The sequence below is a fragment of the Taeniopygia guttata genome, chromosome 22 (genome assembly GCF_048771995.1).
Source record: "Taeniopygia guttata chromosome 22, bTaeGut7.mat, whole genome shotgun sequence".
NCBI lineage: Eukaryota > Metazoa > Chordata > Aves > Passeriformes > Estrildidae > Taeniopygia > Taeniopygia guttata.
Genome location: NC_133047.1, coordinates 1,319,585 through 1,344,185, shown reverse-complemented (window position 1 = coordinate 1,344,185; position 24,601 = coordinate 1,319,585). Strand labels below are relative to the sequence as shown.

At 48.9% G+C, this 24,601-nt stretch overlaps 1 protein-coding gene across 3 annotated transcripts in view; it reads left to right on the top strand.

Annotated features, from left to right (window-relative positions):
• Window positions 1-12,676: 12,676 nt before the first annotated feature.
• UNC5D (unc-5 netrin receptor D) overlaps window positions 12,677-24,601 on the top strand; it is a 97,041-nt gene continuing 85,116 nt past the window's right edge. Inside the window, exons 1-2 of one of the 3 annotated variants that reach the window (XM_072917654.1) lie at window positions 12,677-13,065; window positions 13,111-13,363. In XM_072917654.1, the coding sequence (XP_072773755.1) occupies window positions 13,279-13,363 (85 nt within the window). In that variant the 5' untranslated portion in view covers window positions 12,677-13,065; window positions 13,111-13,278. Of the gene's footprint in view, window positions 13,364-24,601 lie in introns of all 3 variants that reach the window. The other 2 variants (XM_041720488.2, XM_030290179.4) reach the window with 2 other exon arrangements.

The following is a 24,601-nucleotide window of genomic DNA, read 5'->3' as shown; positions in this document are numbered from 1 at the left end:
CAGAGCTCTGCCCTCCCTGCTCCTGCTCCCCAAATTCCCACTGAGGAGAGCCCGCTGTGCCTCCCTTTGCCATCGGGGAGAAGCAAGGCGGGGAGGAGGATGATGGTGGGCTCAAAACCTGACTGGGCACTGGATGAGGAGCTGTGAGGTCACAGGCTGGGCTCGATGATCCCAAAGGTCTCTTCCAGCCTCCTTCACCCCGGGATTCTGTGGGATTCCCTGAGATTCCTCCCCAGGGTTCCCTCTGGGATGGGGCTGTGCAGCTCTCCGGGGAGGCAGGTGTGGGAACTCAAAATGTCCCTCAGATGTTCCGGGCCCAGGTCAGAAGCATTTGAGACCCTTGCAGGCAGATGGAAACAGCTGTGATTTTGGGTTTGAGCCATGGAACGATTTACCAACCTTGCAGGAAGAACAAGAAGTCACAAAAGTTTAGATATTAGAGTAGAAGTAGTCACAGAGTAAAGGGAAGAATTTCTGAGTGCTGTACAGGGGGGTTTTGGTTTTGTACATGGGGGTCAGAGGTTTAAGATGGAGGGATTTGGGCCTGCCCTGTCCTCCCTCTTTCTCCTTCCTTCCCTCCATGTTCTTGGTGATGTTGGCACTCACAGATTGGTTTAGAGTAGAAAGGCACCATTTAATATAGGTAATGGGCATTGGGGAAAAACTGTAACCATGTAACACGTAATGTACCATATAAAAGATAGAAAAGCACCATTTAATATAGGTAATAGGCATTGGGGACAAACTGTACCCATGTAACACGTAATGTACCATATAAAAGACAGCAGCAGCCCTGGGCAGGGAGAGAAGAAGCAGTCGGGAGTCAGAGAGGATGTCAGGGTGTGTGTGTGCCTCTGCCTGAGCTGTGAGCAAACCACAGCAGCTCCAGAAGAAAATCTTTTAGATAACTTGCGATAAAAAAACATGAGACCAGACAACAAGAGACTGCTGAGCTTTTATTTGAAAGCGCGGGTTGGAGGAGAGACTTTTCCACCACACGGAGCCACCCTGATCTAGGGTGAGCTCCGGCAGGCAGGGAGCTCCAGGTGAGGCTCAGGCCTCATTTCCCACTTTTTTTGGGTCCCTTGCCAGCCTTTGAAGGCGTGAGGGGAACGCTTCAAAGCAGGAGCTGCCCCCCAGCCAGTGCCCAAAGTTTTCCAGCACTAAGCATCTTCTAAATTGGGATTTCGTTCTGTAACCTCCAAAGGCAATCACTGTGACTATCCCAAAGAACAGGAGATGACAAGGGATGAAAAGGCTCCAGGAATCAGCTGACTTCAGGGAAAATAATTACTTTTACTCAGCAAAGCTGAAGTTAATATTTTTGAAGCACTGAGTTGCCCGATAGAAACCTCCTCAGAGAAGTTTTTCCTGATTAATCTTGGCATTTTTCTTGCTTTGTTGTGTTCCTTTGCATGTATTTTGCATCCTTTAAAATCTAAATGAAAGTGCTTCGTGTTCTGTCATGATTGGCTCTGAAATGGGAGGTTAAAGGAAATTTCTGTGTGCCTGAGAATTGATGGGGTTTGTTCCTTTGCTGGGGATCAGGAAAAGCCTGGTGTGATCTCTGCCTTGGTGACATGACGGAGCACGCAGTGATGGGATTGGCTTTAATTTCTTTTTTTCCTATCAAGGTCGTGTCACTTGCAGTGCAGAGTTCCCTGACACCACGCTGGGAGAATTGGGTTTGTGTCTTACCCTGCAAAACCCCCAGATTTATTAAAATGGGGGTGTCTGCCAGCATGGGAAATACAAACTTCCTACTAAAAAAATATCTGTATTTTGATCTGAAAGCAGCAGTGCCCTGAACTGGAGCCCTGCACATTTCCTGGGACTGGGAGAATTTTATTGCAAATCTCAGCTTGGCTCCAAACCCAGGAGCAATTTCCTGGCAGTCACATTCCCACCTTAAAATACAGTCCCAGTTTAGAAATGTGAGTCTTTTGTCTTAGCTCATTACAGCCACCCTTTAAATAATCAGTAATTACCAGCCTTTAACCTTCAGTTCTAACCCCAGACAGCAGTTATTTAATATTATTTTACCTTAAGTGTTGAGGAAAGGAAGAAATCTGTATTTCAAAGCAATTTAGTCTTATGGTTTTATCACATGATCTGGGCTTTTAACAGCTTCATAATTATTCCTACCTGGGCTGTCTCCTTCTGCCTCCCTTCCCACAAATCTTCTTTACAGCAGGATCAAGGAATTGTCTCCTTCAGCTTCCTGGGCACAGGGCAGGAAGGGGAATTGAGGCATTAAAGGGGAATTGAGGCATTAAAGGGGACTCGAGGCAGAAAGGGGGGCCCTGGCTCGAAGCCGAAGGGAAAACTCCCTGGACGACCCTGAAATTCCCAAATGTGTGCACTTCAGTCCATGCTCTGGGGTTTGTTGTGTTACATCTTTCACAAATTAAATTAAATTAAATTTTAAATTAAATTTTAAATAAAAAAAGATAAATAAAAATTAAATTAATTATAAATAAAATTATAATCAAATTATAAAATAGAAATGAAATTTAAAATGTATCAGTGATGGCCCTGGATGCTTCACGTGGGAATTTCGAGGAATGTTTGGCCTTGAAGCCTTGCTGGAGAGGTGGGGTGGGAACAGGGCAGGTACATCCTGGCCTTTTGTCCAGGGTGAAATCCAGTGTCAGTGTCGGAGCCATCCCTGACCTGCCTGGGAATTGCAATTCCCGAAAAACCTCTGGGGCTCTGGAACCTCCTATAAGGGTGAACTGGGTGTGATTAAATGCATTTAATTCCTTGGAGTTTTGGGGATGACAAACACCAGAACGATGGGAGAAGAGGGTCCAAAGTGAGTTTTCTGCAATGTTTGCTTCCTGTGTCAAGGTATATCACACCAAAGACATAAAATGTTGAACTTTAAATACCTCAAATCTATTGTAGGCAAAACTTCCCCTCCTTTACCTGTCAGCAGTTGGAGCTGGGGATGGATTCCACTTGGAAAAGCAGATTTGTTGTTAATCCTTAAGAGGCTCTCAAGATTTGGTGAAGTTTCTGTGTTTGCAGTAAGTTTTTTTGGTGGAACACCAACACCCGAAGCCAGGTCTGATTTATTAAAAATATGGATATTGATCTAGTACCGATATCCAACTGTGACGGACAAAAACTCTCTAACAGTTTAAAGTTAGAAAGTGTATGTTTATTGTGTGTGGGATCGCTCCCAAATCCACAGTGCAGCTTCCAGATGATTACAGAGCCCTTTTATCCATCCAAGTGTTGAATACCCAAAATACAAATGCATATTCATCATTTTGGTACATCCCATTCCTTGCTTTGTAAACTAATCACTTCAAAATCTATTCAGCATGTGTGGTTTGTCCCTTGAAATGGGTTGGTGTCCCTTTCATGGGGAGGGGTCCCACAAGAGGAAGTCAATGAATCTTCCTCGTTCTGACCTTTCTACCTTTTCAATGCAAATGTGACAAATGAACTCTTGGTAGAACTCCCATTCCTTGGCTTCAGTTGGTTTCAGAACAGAGGAGGCCCACAATTGTCTGATGTTCCTAAAAGCTCTTTGTCAATTTATATTCTTCATTATAAACCCAGCTAACCAAACATTGTGCTGACAAGCAATCAATTACTAGTTAACTACTAACTCTTAACTTCATCAAGGCCTACTCATTTATTATTATTATTTTAATTAAGGCTTATACCTAACTAAAATCTTAGCTCTTCAAAAATCTCTAAATTCCTTAAAGTTTACATTTCAGTTCTGGACAAGCAGAGCAGAACCTGCATTTGCTGGACTCCTTCTCCTGAGCTCGGGGTGTTTTGCCTAAAGACAGAGGAAATTCCGCATGGCTTTTCATCCGCCTCAGGCGAGCCCTGAGCTCACCGCGCGCGGGCTGAGCCAAAGGAAATCTGTTCTTTTGAGAGCTGTAAAGTTCTTCTAAAAGTTCCTTTGCCTTCTGATATTTGCATATTTCAACTGAGTTTTCTCACACTGTTGATGTAAATAATGATTGTTTTGCATTCTTCTTTGCGGGAGGAGAGACTTGATGGGCTGTTGGTTTAACCAGTGTTGTTGGAGAGGTGGAAATTCCATCCTCCAACCCACCCTCGCTTTTACTATTGCATATATAGTCTATATATTAAACAGCAAATATATATATTCACTATTTTTATAGAATATATATTTTTTTGCTATTGTATATATATGTTCTGTGGAATCAGAAAATAAAGTTGGCTTTTTTAGGTTGGACAGGTGGCAATTTCACCCTCCAATCGACTGTCAATTTTGCTATTGTATGTATACTATATATATTAAATAGCAAATATATATCTATTTGCTATTTTTATATAGTACATATATTTTTTTGCTATTGTATATACATTCTGTGAAGTCAGAAAATAAAGTCAGCTTTTTTAGGTTGGAGAGGTGACAGTTTCACCCTCCAATTCATTGTCACTTTTGCTATTGTATATATAGTGTAAATAGATTAAATAGCAAATATATATATATATATATATTCACTATTTTTATATAGTGTATATATATATATATATATATATATAGATATAGATATAGATATATAGATATATAGATATATAGATAGATATATATATATATTTGCTATTGTGTATATATTCTGTGGAGCCAGAAGATAAAGTTAGCTTTTTTGGGTTCTTTTTCTTTTCCTTTTACATCTAGCCTGCTTCTGTGAGTTATTTCGTGTCACGGTGTGACAGAAATGTTTAAATTCGGCGGCCGGGCAGGTTCCGGGGCCGGCTGCTTCCCTCTGCTGCACGGAGCCAGAAATGCTCGGGGCTGGAATCAGGAGCTGTGCTTTTGGTGTGGGAGAGTGTGAAAAATGCGTATTTTATCATTGGCTCTTCGCAAATATTAAATTGGATACTGTATGTATTATAGAGGGTTATTTTGTAATACTGTATTAATCCTTTTTAAGCGGTGTGTTAAATATAGTTTTAGGTTACACCAAAATGTTAAAATAGAAACTCTGCAATGTAAGATATTTTTTCTAGCTCAAGAAAGGGATGAAATAATCAAGAAACTCTTCACACAGAGATAACAGCGACAGGACACCTGAAGAGTTACAGCTCCTTATCAGAACCTCCTCTCTGTGTTCATGGAACCACCAGGATTAAGGAGAAGAAGTTGACAAAAACCAGAAAAATTTTTAATTTGCAAGAAATTTATGCACCATGTATAAGATATATGAATATGCAGCAGGCTGTGGCTTTTAAGGGTTATTCCTTTGTTCACAAGGCGTGGTTTTGGCAGCTCAGTGCCCAAAAACATCTGGATGTCCGTAATTATTTGCTTTTTATTGTCTTGTATGTCCTAATCATCATTGTCCGAATTTTTTTACTCTAATTTTATTACTATTTTTAATAACTATTTTATTACTAATAAACTTTTAAGATTTTAACAAACAAGTGATTGGTGTTTTTGACAGAGGGGTTTTACAGCGACTTCTGCGAGCCAGAGAGAAGTTTGATCAGAGCATCCGTGTTCACTCCTGACAGGATTAAACGGGAATGATGGAGGGAAGGGTTCTAATTTGGGGCTCATTGAGGATTAATTGGGAATGAGGAAGGAAAGGGTTCTAATTTTGTACTAAATGGTGGTAATTCCAAGCCCCGGGCACTGTGGGTTAAATGGGAATGATGAAGGGAAGGGTTCTAATTTGGGGCTAATTGCAGATTAAATGGGAATGATGGAGGAAAAGGTTCTAATTTGGGATTAATTATGGGTAATTTCGAGCCCTGGGCACTGTGGATTATATGGGAATGATGGAGGGAAGAGTTCTAATTTGGGGCTAGTTGCGGATTAAATGGGAATGATGGAGGGAAGTGTTCTAATCTGGGGCTAATTGCGGATTAAATTAAAATGATGGAGGAAAGGGTTCTAATTTGGGGCTAATTGCAGATTAAATGGGAATGATGGAGGAAAAGGTTCTAATTTGGAGCTAATTGGGCGTAATTCCAAGCCCTGGGCACTGCGGGTTAAATGGGAATGATGGAGGGAAGGGTTCTAATTTGTGGCTAATTGCGGATTAAATGGGAATGATGGAGGGAAGGGTTCACGGCCCCTTTTCCTGCCGCCCCTGGAAGGTCACCGTGAGGTGGCCACTGCAGGAGCACACGAGCTTCTCACTAATCACACCTGGGTGCTGCCAGCCCTGCATCCATCAGGGGAAAATCGGAGGTTTTCCAGAAGGAGGAGGAGCTGTGGGATCAGCCCGGGGCCATCCAGGCAGCGGGAGAGTCCCTGATCCAAGCGAACACGTTTTCAGTTTAATTTCATTAAATGGTCACTGTCTCCTTCCCAGGCTCCTGGGGCTGCGCAGGGCAGCATCCAGAGGAAACTGAGATTTTGTCATGGACCTCCCCCACCATCCCAGGGTCTCTGAGGGTGGAAAAGCCCCCCAAGGTCACCACGTCCGCCTGGTTCCCAGCCTGGAGCTCTCCTGGGCACCTCCAGGCCTTCCTCATCTTCTAACAATCCACACCCCCGGGATGTGCCAGTGGAGGTGGGACCAAAGCATGGATTTACCCTAAAGCGGGCCTGGAATTTATAACTTGATATGATATGATTGACATGATATGATATGATATGATATGATATGATATGATATGATGATATGATGATATGATATGATTGATATGATGTAACATAACATAACATAATACAACATAACATAACAAAACAATATATAATAATATATCATAATATATCATAAATAATAATCAATACTGAAGTCAGGATTCTTCCTCGCCCAGTTGGAGGAAATGCTGAGGTGAAATTTCAAGTGTGGCTGATTTCCCCAAATCACAAATCCGAGAGCAAATCAGGTATGAAGATGATGACACTTTCTAAAAGCCTGGGTCACTTGATTTTTAAAATCAATGAGTGAAATTCAGATGTGACATTCTCCCCGTCCTGAGCTCAGCCAACCACTCCAGCATTTTACTTTTTATCAGACCCACTTTGCCCTGTGCTCTCTGTCGCTCTTTGGAATGAGCAAACACAGGAAAATGCAAATAATTGCATTGTATTTCATCTCAGATTAGTGAATTAAAACATAATATAGATTTCCAGCTCATCAGAGCTGCTGGCTTGTGACAGATCAAATGGGGACTTCCCTGGAAAGCAAGTGGCTGGGAATTGTTTACAGAAAATTCATGAGGGTTTTTGAAGAGGTTTTTTCCTCATCTCGGAGGAGGATGAAGTTTATCCTTTGAAATAAAAGGGCTTATATATATATATATTTAAAATTATTTATATGGAAACAAAAGAACACAAAACTCAAGGGGACTGCAAAATGCAAAGGGAGCTGCTCCCAAGGGCTGCAGCCTGGGCTCCCTGCCTAAAGGCCACCAGAGGTGTTCTGGTGAAATTCTGGGGCAATTCTCTGTGCCGGGGCTCCTCTGGGGACAGGATCCAGTTCGTGTCCTGCTGCTCGGGGCAGTAATTCATTATTTTGTGAGATTTGTGAAGCCATGCAGAGACACAGAGCCAGGAAACGCCTCCTGGAATGCCCAGCGGCGAGGAGAGGAGGAGAAAATGATAGAGCTGTTCTTTGGTGCCGTGAATTTTGGAAATTCTGTGTCATGAATTTGGAAATCCTGCAGCGCGAGATGGGAATTGAGAATTCTGAAATCCTGCAGTGTGAGCTGTGGGGGTGCAGAGGCCTCACCTGGGAGGGGCAGAATGTCCTGGGAGGAGGCTGTGGGTGCACAGAACCCCTGGGCTGGGGGGATCCTGGGCTGAGGAGGGAATTCCAGAGGCAGGGATGGAGAAAGAGTTGCACAGAATATCCAAATACCCAATTTGTGTTTTATTCCCAGCCTGGGAGGGCAGGGCAGGGATGAAGGAATGTTCAGAAGTGATTTCCAATTCCTGTTTTTATTCCCAGCCTGGCAGGGCAGGGATGAGGGAATGTTCAGAAGTGATCTCCAATTCCTGTTTTTATTCCCAGCCTGGCAGGGCAGGGATGAGGGAATGTTCAGAATTAATCCCCAGTGTTACAGTGAGCTCATGAGCACCCTGTGCCCCCTTCCTGGGACCCTGTGACTCTGATCAGATAACCCTGGACCCTCCTTCCTGCCCCAACGGGGTTGGTGCAGAGCCAGAGAAGCCCACCCTGCCCAAAGTCTATATAGACCCCTGACATTTTCTGTTCATCCTCTTTTGCCCCGCAGTCCCCTAGGACATCACAGAATAAAGAGAGCTGCACCAACTTATATCAGGGTAAGAGCCTCTTTTGGAAATCTTTGCCATCTCCTGATATTCCTCCCCTCAAAGCCTCGGATCTCTGAGCTAGCCTGATAATTCAGGGGGCTGAGGGGGTGAAACGTCACCCCAATACCTGTTTTTATTCCCAGCCCGGCAGAGCAGGGCAGGGATGAGGGAATGTTCAGAACTGATCCCCAATACCTGTTTTTATTCCCAGCCTGGCAGAGCAGGGATGAGGGAATGTGTTCTATAAACACCAGGGGATCCTGAACTCCTCCACCTCTGTGAGTTTGGGACAGCAGGGGCAGTTGGAGAGTGCCCCAAACGCCAAGGTAGAGGAGGAAAAGCAGAATTTCCGCAGTTTCGGGTATTCCCGGTGTCCTGAGGAACCCGACACTTTTATGTCCCGATCGAGGATGGCTCCTGATGGCCGGGCGGGGTCGGACGGAATTCCTGTGACTTGTCCTTGACGGGGATGTTCTGCTCTCTGTGAGTTATTTACCTGTCGCCCGGGTGTGAACGCTCGCAGCTGCTCCCTGCCACGAGCATCAATGGCTCAGGTGCGTTTGTTCTCTTTTCTCCTTGTCCCCGCTCACAGCAGCGGCTCTGGGGCACCGCGGGGATGTTTTCATTTGCCAGAGCAGCAGAAGGAGGCAGCTGCCTTTCATCTGCGTCCCCAGCCCTCCTCTGAGGCGCAGGTGATGGAAATCCTGATTTCTGGCACCGCACAGGTGGGGAACTCCGAGGGCATCTGTGGCAGGCACGTTCTTCTCTCTCTCAGGATCTTTTCATAGAGGAGCACAGAAGAATGAAAGAGCAAACAATTTCTATTTCTGCTGCTTGTTTTCCCTGTGGAATGTGTTTGGAGAATTGTTTCCCTGGGGTGATTGCTTGGTTGGATTCTGGTGAGGATTGTTTGAGCCTGATGGCCAATCCAACCCACCTGGGGCTGGGCTCTCAGAGAGGGGCACGAGTTGGGAGTGAGTTAGATATGGTAGTTAGAAAATGTAGGTGTGTCCTTTAAATAGTATATTAATGTATTATAGTATAGTTATAATAAAGAAATCATTCAGCCTTCTGAGCTGGAGTCAGACATCATCATTTCTTCCCACCAGATTCACCTGCATTTCCAATCGGCATCCACCAAACAGCCTCACCTGGCTGCAGGGCTCTGAGCAGACCCCGAGTGCCTCTGCGAGCTCAGCTGGAGTGTCCTGCTGAGCCTCCAGGATTTAGCTTTTCTTTTAATTTATTTTTGTTTCAGCCTGCAGCTCTCCAGATTATTATTATTATTATTATTATTATTGTTATTATTATTATTATTATTATTATTATTATTATTATTATTATTATTATTATTATTATTATTATTAGGGTATTGGCGTCTCCTCTCCGCGAAGATTTCCTCTGCAGCTGGGGAGTGCAACCCTGAGATGGGGGAAAAGGAGCCCGGCAGTTGCTGTGCAGTGGAGATTTTGGATTCTGGATCCTTTCTGCCCCTCCCAGCAGCATTCTCCAACTGGGATGTGGCTGCTGGGTTAAGATGTTCAGGAAAGGCCAAACCAAACTATCTCCTTTTTGGTTTTTATTTTTTTTTTGGAGGGGTTTTGGTGCAGCTGCCTCAAACTTTAGGCTCAGAGTTTCCAGGAAATGCAGGCTCCAGATGTGGAACGTGGACCAGGCCTCCATTCCTGGAATCCCTGAAGTGCCCTGGTGTGCACAGAGCTTCATTTCTGCATTTATTCTGCATTATTATTTATTCTGCAGCAGCGCTGAAAGGACGGATAACTTCAGCTTGAGCTGCGCTCCACCCGCTCAGCAGAAGCTGCCTCACCCCGAGATTTTCTTTTTGTGGAATATTCTGCTTATTTCCATTTCCAAGTGTGCTGATTGAAGCCACAGCTGCTGCCCTTATTTCTACTTTTGCTCTCTCCTTCCCCACCAGAGCTGCGTTATAAACTGAGGACTCGGTATTTTTATCTGAAGCACCAAACACAGACTCCGTGGCGTAGGCAAAAATCCATAATTAGTGGGGCTTGAGGCAGAAGTGGCTGCACTGACGTGGGCAGGCTGGGGAGGATGCTCTGCCACGTGAAAACTTTCCCGTGGAGCTGCCCAGCTCTGCCCCTCCATGGGGTTTTTGTTGGGTTTGGGTTTTATTATTACTTTTTTATTTATTTCCTTGGCAGCACCAGACACAGGGAAATGACCTAAAAGGCTGTTGAAGGAAATGTATTTTTCATATATTTGCTCCATGCCTTTGCAGCGCCGCTCCTTGTTGTGAGCTGGAGCCTCGCAAGCGCACGTTGGTGAGGGAATAAGGAATTTTCTGATGTGATGTGCTCAGATATTGATTTTCTTCCCTTCCCTCTCTCTTCAAATTCTGTTTACAAATTCCTTTTGCTTTAATTTTTTGTTTCCTCCTGAAGGCAGCACAAAGGCAGCCTGCGGGAGGACAGGGGCTGAGCCCTGTTCTTCAGGAGATGGAACCAGCCCTGTTGCACTCTCCCGGCCTCTTCCAGGCAGGGATTGCAAAACATTTTGTCATTTTTCCCCAAAACTTGGTAAAAAAGCAGGGTTTGGGGCTGGGGAGGCTGGGATGGGGCGAGCTCAGTGCAGCTGCTCGAGCACAGATGGGGAGCAGCCCTGAGCTCTGCTCTGGGCCCCGTGGAAATGGAGTTCATTTCCAAAAGGTGATGGAAATGGAATGGATTTCCAAAAGGGGGATGGAAATGGAGTGGATTTCCAAAAAGGAGTGGAAATGGAGTGGATTTCCAAAAGGGGGATGGAAATGGAGCTGATTTCCAAAAAGGGGATGGAAATGGAGCTGGTTTCCAAAAGGGGGATGGAAATGGAGTTGATTTCCAAAAAGGGGATGAACCCTGAGCTCTGCTCTGGGCCCCAGTGGAAACAAAGTTTATTTCCAAAAGGGGGATGGAAATGGAGTTGATTTCCAAAAGAAAAGGAATTAGCCCTGAACTCTGCTCAACACTTGTGGAAATTGAGTTCATTTCCAAAAGGGGATGGAAATGGGGTTCATTTCCAAAAGGTGGATAGAAATGGAATTTATTTCCAAAAGGAGAATGTGGAAATGGAGTTGATTTCCAAAAGAAAAGGGATTAGCCCTGAACTCTGCTCAACACTTGTGGAAATGGAGTTTATTTCCAAAAGGAGGATGGAAATGGAGTTGATTTCCAAAAGGGGGCTGAGCCCTGAGCTCTGCTTTGGGCCCCTGATGGAAATGGAGTTGATTTCAAATTGGGGGATGGAAATGGATTTAATTTCCAAAAGGGGGATGGAAATGGAGTGGATTTCCAAAAGAAAAGGGATGAGCCCTGAGCTCTGCTCAACACCTGCTGCAAATGGAGTAGATTTCCAAAATAAAAGGAGAATGGATGCAAAATTGCAACATCTTGGCCAGGAATTCTGCCTGCTCCCCTTCCACAGCCAGAATTCCTTGCAGGCCCCAGGATGCAAACAGGGCCTGGCTGTTCCTGCCCTGTGCTGAGGGAATCTCCACTCCTGAGCATCAAATCTCATTTTGTGTCTTCCCCTGGCCTGTTTCTGCAGGGTTTGTGTTGCACACAGCTCTGACACACCAGATTCCCCATGGCTTTGCCCCTTTCCTCTCCCCCTCTGCCTACTGGAAAGAAAACACCACAAATTCCCCAAATCCTGTGCCCTGGCTGGATCCAAGGACAGAGCCTGGCAGAGCTGCTGTTCCTTCTGGCCACAATTCCTCCTCCAGCCGTGCCCTCTCCTCCAGGCGCTGCCTCTGCTTCCCGACCTCTCCCTGGTCGGATTTATCCAGGGCAGAGCAGCCGTGGTTGCACTCGGGCAGAGCCAGGAGTTTGGCCTTGGACCTTTGAGGTGTGTCCTGATCAGGCGTGTGATAAAAATATCGATGTGCAATTAGTCAGGGAAGGGAAACTGCTGCTGCGGGCAAGAAAGAGAATTTTAGATCACAGCCCCCAGCAATATTGATAGCAACAGCCCAGAACAGGGCGGGTGGGCTTGGGAGGCTTTTTCATCCTGTTCCTGGGCACGGGGATGCGTTTTTAGGGGTTTGGGCCCAAACGTGTGAGTTTAAAGGGTGGCACAATCTGGGGCGGGTGGAGAGAGGCGGGGAGGGCGCAGGGCCACGCTTGGGTGTCTCAGCCTGGCCTCGGGGCTGCGGGGGAAGCCTTGGGGCTGCTGCCAGCGGCTCTCCCGGGCCGGGGCTGGGGGGTCCCGCACCCCTGGAGTGGGGAGCAGTGTGGGGCGGGCCCTGGGCGTGACCCCATCCTGCACACCTGGGCGTGTCCCAGCTCACCTGGGCGTGTCCCCGCTCACCTGGGCGTGTCCCCATCCCGCTCACCTGGGCGTGTCCCAGCTCACCTGGGCGTGTCCCAGCTCACCTGGGCGTGTCCCAGCTCACCTGGGCGTGACCCCATCCCGCTCACCTGGGCGTGTCCCAGCTCACCTGGGCGTGTCCCAGCTCACCTGGGTGCCCCTCCCCCTCCGCACTTTTGGGGGGGAGGGTTGTGGTGGGGGTCTCGCGTGTCCCCATCCCCCCCCCCCCACCTGCGCGCGCGCCGCCGCCCGGCCCCGCCCCGCGCGCCCCTAATTGGCTGTGGGGGAGGGGCGGCTCATTAGTGATGCGGGAGCGCGCCGCGGCCCCGGAGTCGGCGGCGGCCGGAGCGGGGAGCGGAGCCCGCACCGCGGCCCCGGAGCGCCGCATCCCCGGGAGCCCGACAGCGAGACTGCGCGGGGGACAGGAGCGGGCAACCCCCGCAAAAACACCCGAAACCCCCCAAAACCCCGGCTGATTCTCTGGCTGAAGCTCGGCTCCGCATCCCGGGGCTCCGCATCCCGGGGCTCCGCATCCCGGGGCTCCGCATCCCGAGGCTCCGCATCCCGAGGCTCCGCATCCTGCGCCTTCATATCCCGGGGGGTTCCATCCGCGGCTCCGCATCCCGCGGCTCCATCCCCGGCTCCGTATCCGGGGCTCCATCCCCGGGGCTCCATCCCCGGGGCTCCAACCCCGGCTCCATCCCCGGCTCTGCGGGCTCAGCATGGGCGGAGGAGCCCCGCGCCTGCACCGGCGGCTGCTGCTGCTGCTGCTGCTGGGGCTGTGCAGCTGGACGGCCGCGCTGCGAGGTAAGCGGGGCTCGTCCTGCCCTCCCCGGGGCGGCTGTGGGGCGCGGGGGTCCCACCGGTTGCTCCGCGGCGGGGCGAGCGCCGGAGGATGGCGGAGCGGGAGCAGCGAGACGCGGGGAGATGGCGGGGACCCGCCGAGAAAAACATCCGCTATCCCAGCGCCGGGAGCAAAACCCGCATCCCACCTCCGGGAGAAATCCCGCATCCCAGCGCCGGGAAAAACATCCGCTATCCCAGCGCCGGGAGCAAAACCCGCATCCCACCTCCGGGAGAAATCCCGCATCCCAGCGCCGGGAAAAACATCCGCTATCCCAGCGCCGGGAGCAAAACCCGCATCCCACCTCCGGGAGAAATCCCGCATCTCAGCGCCGGGAAAAACATCCGCTATCCCAGCGCCGGGAGCAAATCCTGCATCCCACCTCCGGGAGACCCACCAGCATCCCAGCGCCGGGAGAAACACCCGCATCCTTCCTCCCGGAGAAACATCCACATCCCACCTCCCGAGGAAACATCCACATCCCACCTCCCGGAGAAATATCCGCGCCGCCGTGGGGACCGGAGCCGACGGCGCCGGGCTGCGCTGGGGGTCCCGGGGTGGTCCCGGGATGTTCCTGGCCGTGGTCCCGGGATGATCGTGGCCGTGGTCCCGGGGTGGTCCCGGGATGTTCCTGGCCGTGGTCCCGGGATGATCCTGGCCGTGGTCCCGGGGTGGTCCCGGGATGTTCCTGGCCGTGGTCCCGGGATGATCGTGGCCGTGGTCCCGGGGTGGTCTCGGGATGTTCCTGGCCGTGGTCCCGGGATGATCCGGGCCGTGTCCCGGCCCTGTCCCGGGGCGGTCGCGGCCGTTCGGGTCCTTGGGGCGCAGCGCATCCCCGCGGGCTGCGGCTCCGCGCTCGGAGCGCTCCGCACTGTGCGGTGCAGCAGCCGCGGGCAGCCCGCGGGGTCCGGCTCTGTGTCTGGCTCCGGGCCCGGACACCGCTCGGGCTATCCCGGGACGGGCTCCGGGGGGCTCGGGGACCCCGCGGGCAGCGCGGTCTCATCCCCCGTGTGCCTCCGGCCGACGCGCACACGCGGGTGGATCTGTTTCCCGTGTGCCAGGCTCGTGCAGATGCTCCGGATCCTTTTTTTTTTTTTTTTTTTTTTTTTTGGTGATTTTATTGAACTTTTCCCTGGTAAATCACTGGAGGGCAGTCACCTCCTCAGGGCACCCAGCCAGGGGATGTCACCAGCCCTGACCGCCCGCGCTCCCGCAGCCTCGGCGGGGCTGGCTGGGCTTCTCCCGGTGCTGGAAGTGCGGGGATGTGCGGGCGGGGCTCTGTTCTCCCTTTCGGAGGAGGCTGCGGTGAGCAGCTCCGTGCTCTGTGATGTTCAGCACTCCCGCACAGCGGAGCGATCAGACTTTGCGGCTCCGCACAGGTTCCTCACCAGTGGAGCTCTCCCCTCGCACGCCCGTCGTGCCCGCGCTCCCATTCCCCTTTGGATGGGATTTATGGCTCTGCTCTCTGTAGGGGAGATCGTCCTCGGGTAGCCACGGGCTTGTGCCAGCTGGCCACAGGTGCTGGAGCCTCCCTGGCCACATCACCTGCCCGGACCTCTCCCTGAATTACGGCTCCAGTAGAGGAGGATTTTGTGGAACAGACAAAATCTGCCCTTTTGGGGGAAGAAAAAAACCCCAACCAACCCGCAGAGCCCCACCAGTTTAGAGGGCAGTGAAATAAATGGCGAGAGTAGAATGGAAAATAATAATTCCTGGTTTTCATTATAATTTGATCGAGAAGCATCGGTGCCTGCAGAGGGAACCGTGTGCCTAAATCAGTGATGGGGGTGCTCGGTGCCTTTGGTGCTCACACCTGGGAGCCTCTGGCAGCTCTTGCTCTGGGGGAAGTGTGGTCAAGAGATGGAATTTCAGAGCACGGGGCTGGAAGATGCTTCTGGTGCTGCCAAGTAACGAATTCCAGCTCTTTAATTAAAACGTGCCGCGTTGGACGTTCGGGATTCTGGGCTGGGGCAGGGTTTTGGGCATGGCTGTGAGGCAGAGCAGTGATTTTTGGGCAGTTTGGTGGCGGTGCTGCCTGGGGGTCACTGGCAGCTCTGGCTGAAGCAGTTGAAGCTCAGCTCCAAGCCCGGAGCTGCGAGGTTTTGGTTTATGAAGTTGTCTCAAAGCTGCCTCAGAGACAGATTGTGCTCAGATTTCTGTTCTGAGCGGGGATTAAAGACAAATGGAACGGTTGTAGAAACCCCTGGCACGGCATTTGAAATCTGCTGGAATGAATATACATGGATAGCCCTGGGCTTGTGCTTTTACAGGAAAAAATTACCCTGACAGGCTGGTAACTGGAGGAGAGAGTCACTAATATTTATTACCTCCCTGCTGCCTCCAAACTCATTGTGCACACCTCTGAACGGAGATGTCTGTGAACACGAGCGTTAATTCTCTGCAGCCCGAGCAGTGTCAGATCAAAACGATCCGGGCACGTTTGGTGCTAAACGAGCACAGTCTGGGGATTTACCTGCTCGGAAAGGAGTGGGGTGGCTCTGTGGGCAGGGAGCTGTTGGAGCAGAGATCTGCGAGCTTTCCTGTGGCTTTGGGGAGTATTTAATTGCTCTTTTTTTTGGCCGTGAGAAGCTCTGATCTCTGCTGGTCAGAGAGCTGCGTGCTCACAGCGGTGCTGTCCAGCAGGACAAAGCAGGCTCCGGGGAAACAAGGCTGGATTTGGGTGAAAACAGCAACTTCTGCTGCTGTGGGGGTGAGGCAGGGCCGGGGTGCCCAGATTGGCCCTTTTGTCCTGCATTTAATGATGGGAATGGGATGAGCCCCCAGCCGCTCCATCCTAAAGGGGCTGGGATTTGGGAATTCTGCCCCGGGGCAGTGCAGGAGTCACCAGGGCCACGCCGGGGGCTGCTGCTGCTGCTTGGCTGTGCCCATTTCTGCTCCAGAGGCAGGTTTGGGGCAGTTTGGGGATGTTCAGCAGCTCTGGGTGGGACATTTCTGCTGCGCCAGCCCCGGCTGAGGGCACAGGTATCAATAATAATATCAATAACACTACAGGGTAATCAATGCAGTCCCTGGACTGGTTTATCTGCTCTGGATGGGCTATTGATAACCCAGGCTTGGGCTTGGCACAGGATAAACACAAATTCAGGCAGGAGCTGGGTGCTGCTGGGACCTCTCTTGGCTCTGCTCAAGCTGCTCCATGCAGGAAATTCTGTATTTTGGTCTCGTTGGGCGAAGTGCTCATTAAAATAACAACCACACACTCTGCTCCCAGCTGTCCTCCCACTCCCCTGCAGTGCCTCGTGTGGGCTTCCCCGTCAATATTTATATTATTTAATTTAATTTAATTTTTTCCCGTTATTTAAACTTCCCAGGGAATGAGCTCCCTTCCCTTGCTGTTTAGGAGCTGCACTGTGGGGCTAATTCCCATCTCCCAGGGTGGCCCAGGTGTGCTGCAGGTGCTGGAGCTTTGCTGTCCTTTTTGGGTGTGGAACAAGGATCATTTTCTGAACACCACGGGCAATTTGGGGGCCACGGAGAGCAGGATGGCAAAGCTGGGTGTGCAGGAGCGCGTGGTTTGGAATTACTGCACCAGGGGTTCTGTTCTGCCCTGTGTTTGCTCTGCTGTGTTTATGGCTGTGCTTGATGTGCTGCAACAGAATTTGGGAGAAAATTCAGAGAGAAAGTGGCCAGGCCTGACTTTGGGCAGGAATATCTGGTCTGGCTTTGGACATTTTGGTCTGGCTTAGGGCAGTTTGGTCTGGCTTAGGGCACTTTGGTCTGGCTTAGGGCAGTTTGGTCTGGCTCAGAGCAGTTTGGTCTGGCTTAGGGCAGTTTGGTCTGGCTCAGAGCAGTTTGGTCTGGCTCAGAGCACTTTGGCCTGGCTCAGAGCACTGACCCCTGTGTTCCATTTTTCTGGGCTGTGTTCTGAGCACAAAAAACGTGATTTATGCTAAGATGGAAAATCACGGAGCAGAGGAGGCCTCAGGGCCCCTGGCTGTGTCTTTTCTGTATTTTTAGCCCTGCTTCTGGTTGAAGGTGGAGTCGGGGGGAAGGAGCAGGATGCTGACACCAGAGGCTGCTGTTTCAGAGGCTTTGGGATGCTGCTGGAGCAGATGGTCACATTCATCTGCCTCAAACACTGAAATGCTTCATTTTCTATTTATACTTTTACTGCTCTGGCTGTGCCACGTGTGGCTCGGGGCAGGATGCTGTGCAGGGTTCGTGTCCCATCAGCTCCCACCAATAAATCGCTTTTTGGAGCAGGCAGGGGTGCAGAGGTGCCAGGGCCAGGGAGGAGCCCCAACACCTGGAATTTACCTGCACAAAGGTGATGAAGGTTTCCGTCGCCTTCCCCTGCCCACCCACCCTTTCCAGGCCTTTTGAACCACTCAGAAATGTTCTTAATTAAGAAACTTTTATTAAGTCCAGTGACTTTCCCAATATTGTTCAGTGCCAAATACTTCTAGGAATTTCCATGCAGGGAATTACACTTAATTACACTTTGACATCATCATCGCTAATGAATTTTTGGTTGGTTTTTTTTTTTTTTTTTTTTGCTGTGAGTAATTTTGCACAGCCAGTCACAGGGTCTGTCACTTTTACAAATTGAGGTCCATTTGCATATTGGAGTTAATTGTCCAATTCCAGCTTTAGGTTATGAAGTTCCATCCTTGTTTTTCTCTCTCCAGTTCACCTTTGTTTATATTTTTTGGGGCTGGAGCTTGTGAGGCCTGTCCTGGCTCTCAGCTGGAATTGTTTCCTCTCAACAGGAACTGTTCTGTTGGAGAGAACGTGCTAACACTCAACACAAAGCTCAGATTTGCACTAAAGCAGCACAGAACAGAAAAACAGAAAAGCTGAAACTTAAGGATCATTTCTGAAGGCAAATGTTCTCTGAGCTGGGGGAGCCTCAGCCCCTCGTGCTCCTGCTGAGGCTGCAGATGTCTGGGGAGCAGCATTTGGGAGGATTATCATTGTGAGATTCCTTTAAGACGTGATTATTCTGCAAAGACTTTTTCTCCTCTGTAAAATTACACAGCAACTGCTTGGAATTATTGGTTTGGGTTTTTTTTTGTTTTGCTTTGGGGTTTTTTTTGTTTTTGTTTGTTTGTTTTGTTGTTGTTTTTGTGTTTTTGTTTGGTTGGTTTCTTGTTTGTTTGTTTTTTGGGTTTTTTTTTAATTTTGTTTTTTATTTTTTTAGTAAACAGGCCCAGCGTGCCTTTTGTTCTGTTTTGTTTATCTCAGCCCCAGAGAGCCCAAGATAAATCACATTTTGCCAGGATTAATCCCACGCCTGGAGGTGGCCAGAGTCCCTTCCCTTCCCGTTTTTCCTCCTTGTTTCCCCCTCTAACTTCTTTTGAAGCACGGAAGGTTACTACAAGTGTACACATAAGGTGTGTACTGGAACTTCCTTTGGCACCAATCTTTTAAGCACCTAGTCAGTGTGTTTTGTTTACGGTCTCTACATTTGAGGTCAGGACCTCCGTCCCCTCCAAATAGGCAGGGATAAATGTTTTGGCATCCTCTTCAAAGTTTGAATATTTTCCTTTGTACTTCTGGAAGCTCTTAAAAACCTCAGCTAGTGTAAGGACTTTGCAAAGCGCTGATCTTTACTTCCTCCTGCTCTAGTGCAAGGGCTCATATATTACAGATTTTGGTCGTTTGGTGTGGGCCAATGGATTCCAATCCAAATAGGAAAAAAATGTCAACAGGTTTTGGTGTATTAGCAGAATTGTTACATAGACCATCCCAAGTTAGGAATTAATTCCATGGCTAGTTGTAACTGTGGGAAAATAAGCTTCTATGAAAATAAGCTTCTTTCACCTGGGGGTGCTGCCATCAGACCTTTCTCTGTGCCAGCCTGGCCCTGGCACATCAAACCCCAAAGCTGCTCCTCCTCAGCTCTGAGCACTCCAATTCCTGCTTTCCAGGAGCACAAATCTCCTCAGTGCCTGCTCTGGGAAAGGGAGCTCCAGGGAATATTCTTTGTCTTTTCAGAAAGCTCTTTTTGAGCCTGGAGCCCCCCAGTCTGCCTCGGCGGTGTTTTATCAGCACACCTGGGCTGGGGCTGAGCCCTGGGAAATCCCCCGGAGCTCAGGGAGCTCATCCCGCCTGGAAAATGCTGGATTTAGGGCTGAGCTCCTCTGGGAGACACCCCCCAGCCAGAGCTGGGGTGGGGGTGGAATAAAAGGATGCTGGGGGTGGCAGATTGCTTGGGAAAGGCTCAATTCCCCCTCCAGAAGCACCAGTTCCATTCCCAATCCCCGTTTTCCTGGGCTCATTCAGCCTCTGCTCTCCTCACTCCGACTTTTTGGTGTTTGAGAGATGAGGGAGAAAAAGAAAAGCTTCTGACTCCCTAAGATGTGATTATTGAAATGATTCCCCCTCCTGGACAGCAGCTCCAGGTGTGGCTGGGGATAAAACACCCCCTGATCCTTTCGGGGGGTTCAGGATGTGGGAGGTGCTGGGCTCTGCAGCCTGTTGGGAGTTAATTTCAGCCCTTTATTAAATAGCCCCAAATCAGCAAACATCTGTAAGTGGGTAGCACTTGGAACCAAACAAAATAAAATCAATTTTATGGCCGATGTCCCCACAGTTGAAACAGGGAAGAAAGGCAGAGGATGAGCTGAAGGATTCCCCTCATTTTCCGAACAACCAATCCCTTGCACAGCTCCAGGAAAGCTGTGGGGTGTTGGTGTTTGTCTTCCCCCAAAAGCAGAGCATATTCCTGCGTTTCAGTGATTGCTCTGAGCGGGGTCTGCTTCACAAGGCCCCAAAATCCCAGGAAATGCAGGGAAAACTTCCCTGGGGCCTCAGCAGAGTTTGCCTTCAATGCTCCCAGGGGTGACAACGACTTCTGCAGGCCCCCAGGAATAAAAACCAGCCGTCCTGCAGACGATTTTCATTAATTTCCTAATAACTTAATCTGTGTGCAGGAAGGTAAAATGGCTCAAACCCTAAATGAGAAGGATTTTTAAATAATCAAGTCTTGGCCCAGCCTCCCCTGGTTATCCTGCAGACCGAGGGGCTGGGATGGTGCAGAGCATCTCCAAGGGACCAGCTTTAGTTGAATATCTTAAATTGCATTAAAATTAAAGAGCAGAAATAGCCTCTTCTCAATTACAGCTGCAGCATGTGACTCCTCAGGCCTATTTACTGATGTTTTAAACCCTGCTGAAGTTGGGGCTGAGGGTGGCAGAGGCTTTTCTGTGACAGATTTGGTGAGAGCCAATTAGTCCTGGAGAGCTGCTGATGTCACAGGCTCAGCTGGGAACAAAAGGGACTTTTTGGGAGCATTTGAGCAGAATTTTATCTAAAACTGGGGATTAACACAACAAATAGAGCCATGGACTCTTCCCACTCGATTTGCAGTGGAAATGCTGAACTGCAGGGATTTGTATTCCTATTTTTCTCCCTTCCCAGGCATTTGTGTCCCTATTTTCTTCCCTTCCCAGAGATTTGCATCCCTGTTTCCCTCCCTTCCCTGCCCCGAGCTGCAGGCACAGGTCAGACCTTGGGAGTGGAGGTTTGGTTATCCCCAGATGGAAAGCAGATTTTTATTTCCAGAATGTTGCACAGACAGCAATCCTCTGTGGTTAATTAGGCTTTAGATAATTGGCACAATAGTGCTGCTTCACCTGGAGGTGCTGGAGCTCGGGGTTTTCTTTGTTCACACACCCTCAGAATAATAAATAAATAAATCCAGCATGCTGCAGGTTCCTTCCATCAGCAGCTGATTGACTGCAGGGTGGATTTGTGGGCTCTCAGTGCAGACAATTAACACACTCAAGGCTGGCAGGGCCTGCCTAGGCACCTAAACCCCACCACCTTCTCTTTAATTAGCCCTAGAAATTTAATTTCATGCTTTTTAGGGGGAAAAAACCAACCAAACCCAGAAGCTTTGGAGTGAGCAGAGCTCTTCCTTTCACACTGTCTTGGTTTGAAAAGACAGGAGTCTGTGAAGGAAGGCAAAAGCCTCCTGTGAAACGGAAAAGGTAAACCCCCTCCCTCCGAATTAGCACAATTTCAAAATTAAGAGGCTCTCAGGCAAAGATATGGGAATAACAGTTCTTTACTAGGAGAAAAATGAAATTTAAAAAAAACCAACGTAATTACTACAAACAAAACTAGTGGTGGAGACAGAAACCTGACACCCTGAGGAGTCAGGGTGTTGGGAACAGTCCAGTGAAATGGTGGCTGCTCCTCCTGCAGTGGCAGATGAAATGCTGCTGGAGCGGGGATCTGTAGAAGGGTGGAGTTTTCTCTGAAGGTCTGGGGATGGAGTAGATGGGCCTGGTCTTCCTCTGGGGATCCAGCAGGGAAGAAGCTGCTCCTCTGGGAGTACAGCAAAGGGCTGCTCAGTGTCCCAAAAATGCTGATTTTATGCAGGTAGGACTGCTTGGCTCCTCCCTCTGGGCGGAGCATCTCACCGTGGGCTGATGGAACTTTCCCAGTCAGGCAGTGAGTCATTAATGGCCCATTAACAGAAGATATCTCCCTGAGGGAGACATTGTTCTTGGGAGAGATAAGAAACCTGCCCCACCTCCAACAGATGGCAATAGAATCCATGCTGATCTAACAAGCCAGGACACCCACCCAAGCAGGTGAGAGCACCTGAGTGCCCTGAATTCCTGCCAGGGACACAAACTGTGGGGATGTAGTGGGAACATTGGGAATCTTCTTGCGGGTTATTCCACGCCCTGTTCCTGGTGGAGCTGCCTGTTCCCAAGGCTCTTCTGAGGGCCCTAAAATCAGATTTCCTGTCCAGGCTGTGTGTGTGCAGGACCCACCCCATGCTGAAATGGGAGTGAGGATTTGGGGGAGCTGGGTGACTGTGGTTGGGGTTTGTGACCACCAAAACCCTGCGGCTCAAATTCCCACTCCTTGGGGAGAAGAATTCCTGGGGACAGCCCCAGGAATGAGGGAAACCCGGGGGCAAAGGACCCTGCGTGTGACTTCCCCCTGTGCCTCAGCACGAGACCCTCAAAGGCTCCCCAGAACCTCCTGGGGTGGGCAGAAAATCCAAAAACAGGGACTTTGGAACAGAATAAACCCATCAGGAAAAACCCAAAGAAATGATAAACTGCAGGAAAAACCCAAAACCAGGGACTCTGGAACGGGATAAACTGCAGGAAAACCCCAAAACAAGGACTCTGGAACAGGCTAAACTGCAGGAAAACCCAAAAACAGGGACTCTGGAACAGGAAAATCTGTCAGGAAAAACCCAAAACCAGATATTCTGGAACAGGAAAATCCAGCAGGAAAAACCCAAAAACAGGTACTATGAACCAAGAAAATCTGGCAGAAAAAAACCCCTAAAACTAGGGATTCTAGAACAGGAAATCAGGACAGGAGAAAAACCAAAACCAAGGACTCTGGAACAGGAAATCCTGGCAGGAAAAATCCCAACAAACAGGAACTCTGGAATACGAAAATCTGACAGGAAAATACCCCAAACCAGGCACTCTGGAGCAGGAAATCCTGGCAGGAAAAGTCACAGCAAAGGGAACCTGGGATGGGTTGGAGGCTCTGTGCTCAGGACAAGGAGGGTCTGAGCAGCACAGGGAGGTTTTTGGTGGTTTTTTTTTTTTTTTTTTCATTTTTAAAATGAAATCTTTGAGAACATCCGTGGTGAGTTCCCCCCCCGAGTGCCCAGGGGGGTGGCAGGGACAGGTTCGGGGCTGGATCTCTGAGTTACAAACAGGATTTTCCCCCCTGGAAGCGCTCCAGGGAGGACAGAGAATTCCAGAGGAGTTTACTCACGGAGCATTGTCCTGCTGGGTGGGTTTTTTTCCCTTTAAAAATGATTTAATTGCATGTGAATGGAGTTTTTTTCCGCTGGATTAGTGCTGTCAGTGCATTTCATCAGCCACAACCTCTGCCCTGCACCCCCTCCCCGGGCTGGCACAAACCCCAGGCTGCTTAACGTGACATAATTGTCACTGTCCCTGTGCTGTGCCTCCTGTCCCTGTGCTGTGCCTGCCTCCTGAAACGCGGATAAAAATTAAAACACTATAATTTTTATAAAGATTTGTAGGGACGGTGTGTTTATTACAGCGCTGGACACATATGAGGACCGTTCCCCTTCAAAGGACATGCGCACCCCTGAGGACTCCCAATCCTTTTTTATTACCCCTCACTAATTTACGTATGCATAGATTCATGCATATTCATTCTGCTGATTTCTGGTTACACTTACAGCTAGTTACACTTGTACCCAGTTTTTTTGTCAGAAAGTACAGAAAGAACTCCTGGTCACCCTGCCCTGTCTGTTTCAAGGTCCGAGGAATCTTTCTTACCTCTTCAGCTTGAAATTCGAATTCTTTCTCCTCAGCTGGGGCAGTTTTACAGTGCTGCAGAGCTACCAGACTAAACAGCATATTTTACCTGTGCCAGCAAGCTCAAAGTGGCACATTTCACCTCAATCCAAATGGATTTCTACCCTGCTAAATTGTCACTCTGTCTCACTCCGGCACTGCTGCCACTTGGAAATGTCACAAATGTCACAAATGTCACAAATGTCACCACAGGCTCTGCCTCACCCCACGGTCCGGCACAGGCTGGGAACCCTTCAGTGCCTCGGTGCCCAAACCCCTTTGAGGCAGCTCCTGAGCTCAGAATCCGCCAAAATTGTGAAAACCATGAATCACTTGGTTTTTGTTTTTTTTTGTTTGTTTGTTTGTTTGTTTGTTTGTTTTTTATCTTAAGAGTTTAGTAGTAATAAAATAATTATAAAAATAGTAACAAAAGTAGAGCAATAAAAATTTGGACAATGAGGATTAGGACACTGTGAGACAATAGAAAGCAAAGAATTACGGATGTCCAGATGGTTTTGGGCACTGAGCTGCCAAAACCACGCCTTGTGAACAAAGGAACAACCCTTAAAAGCAACATCCTGTTGCATATTCATATATCTCATGCATGATACATAAATTCCTTGCAAATTAAGAATTTTTCTGGTTTTTGTTAACTTCTTCCCCTTTATGGATCCATAAGGCCAGAGAGGAGGTGGAAGGATGTTTGTCTGTTCTGATAGGGAGCTGTAACTCTTTATGTGCCCTTTCGCTGTTATCTCTGTGCAAAGAGTTTCTTTATTACCTCATCCCTTTCTTGAGCCAGTAAAAAATATCTTACATCACAGAGTTTCTATTTTAACATTCTGTTGTAACCTAAAACTATATTTAACACACCACTTAAGAGAATTAATACAGCATAACTTTCTAACATTACACATACAATAT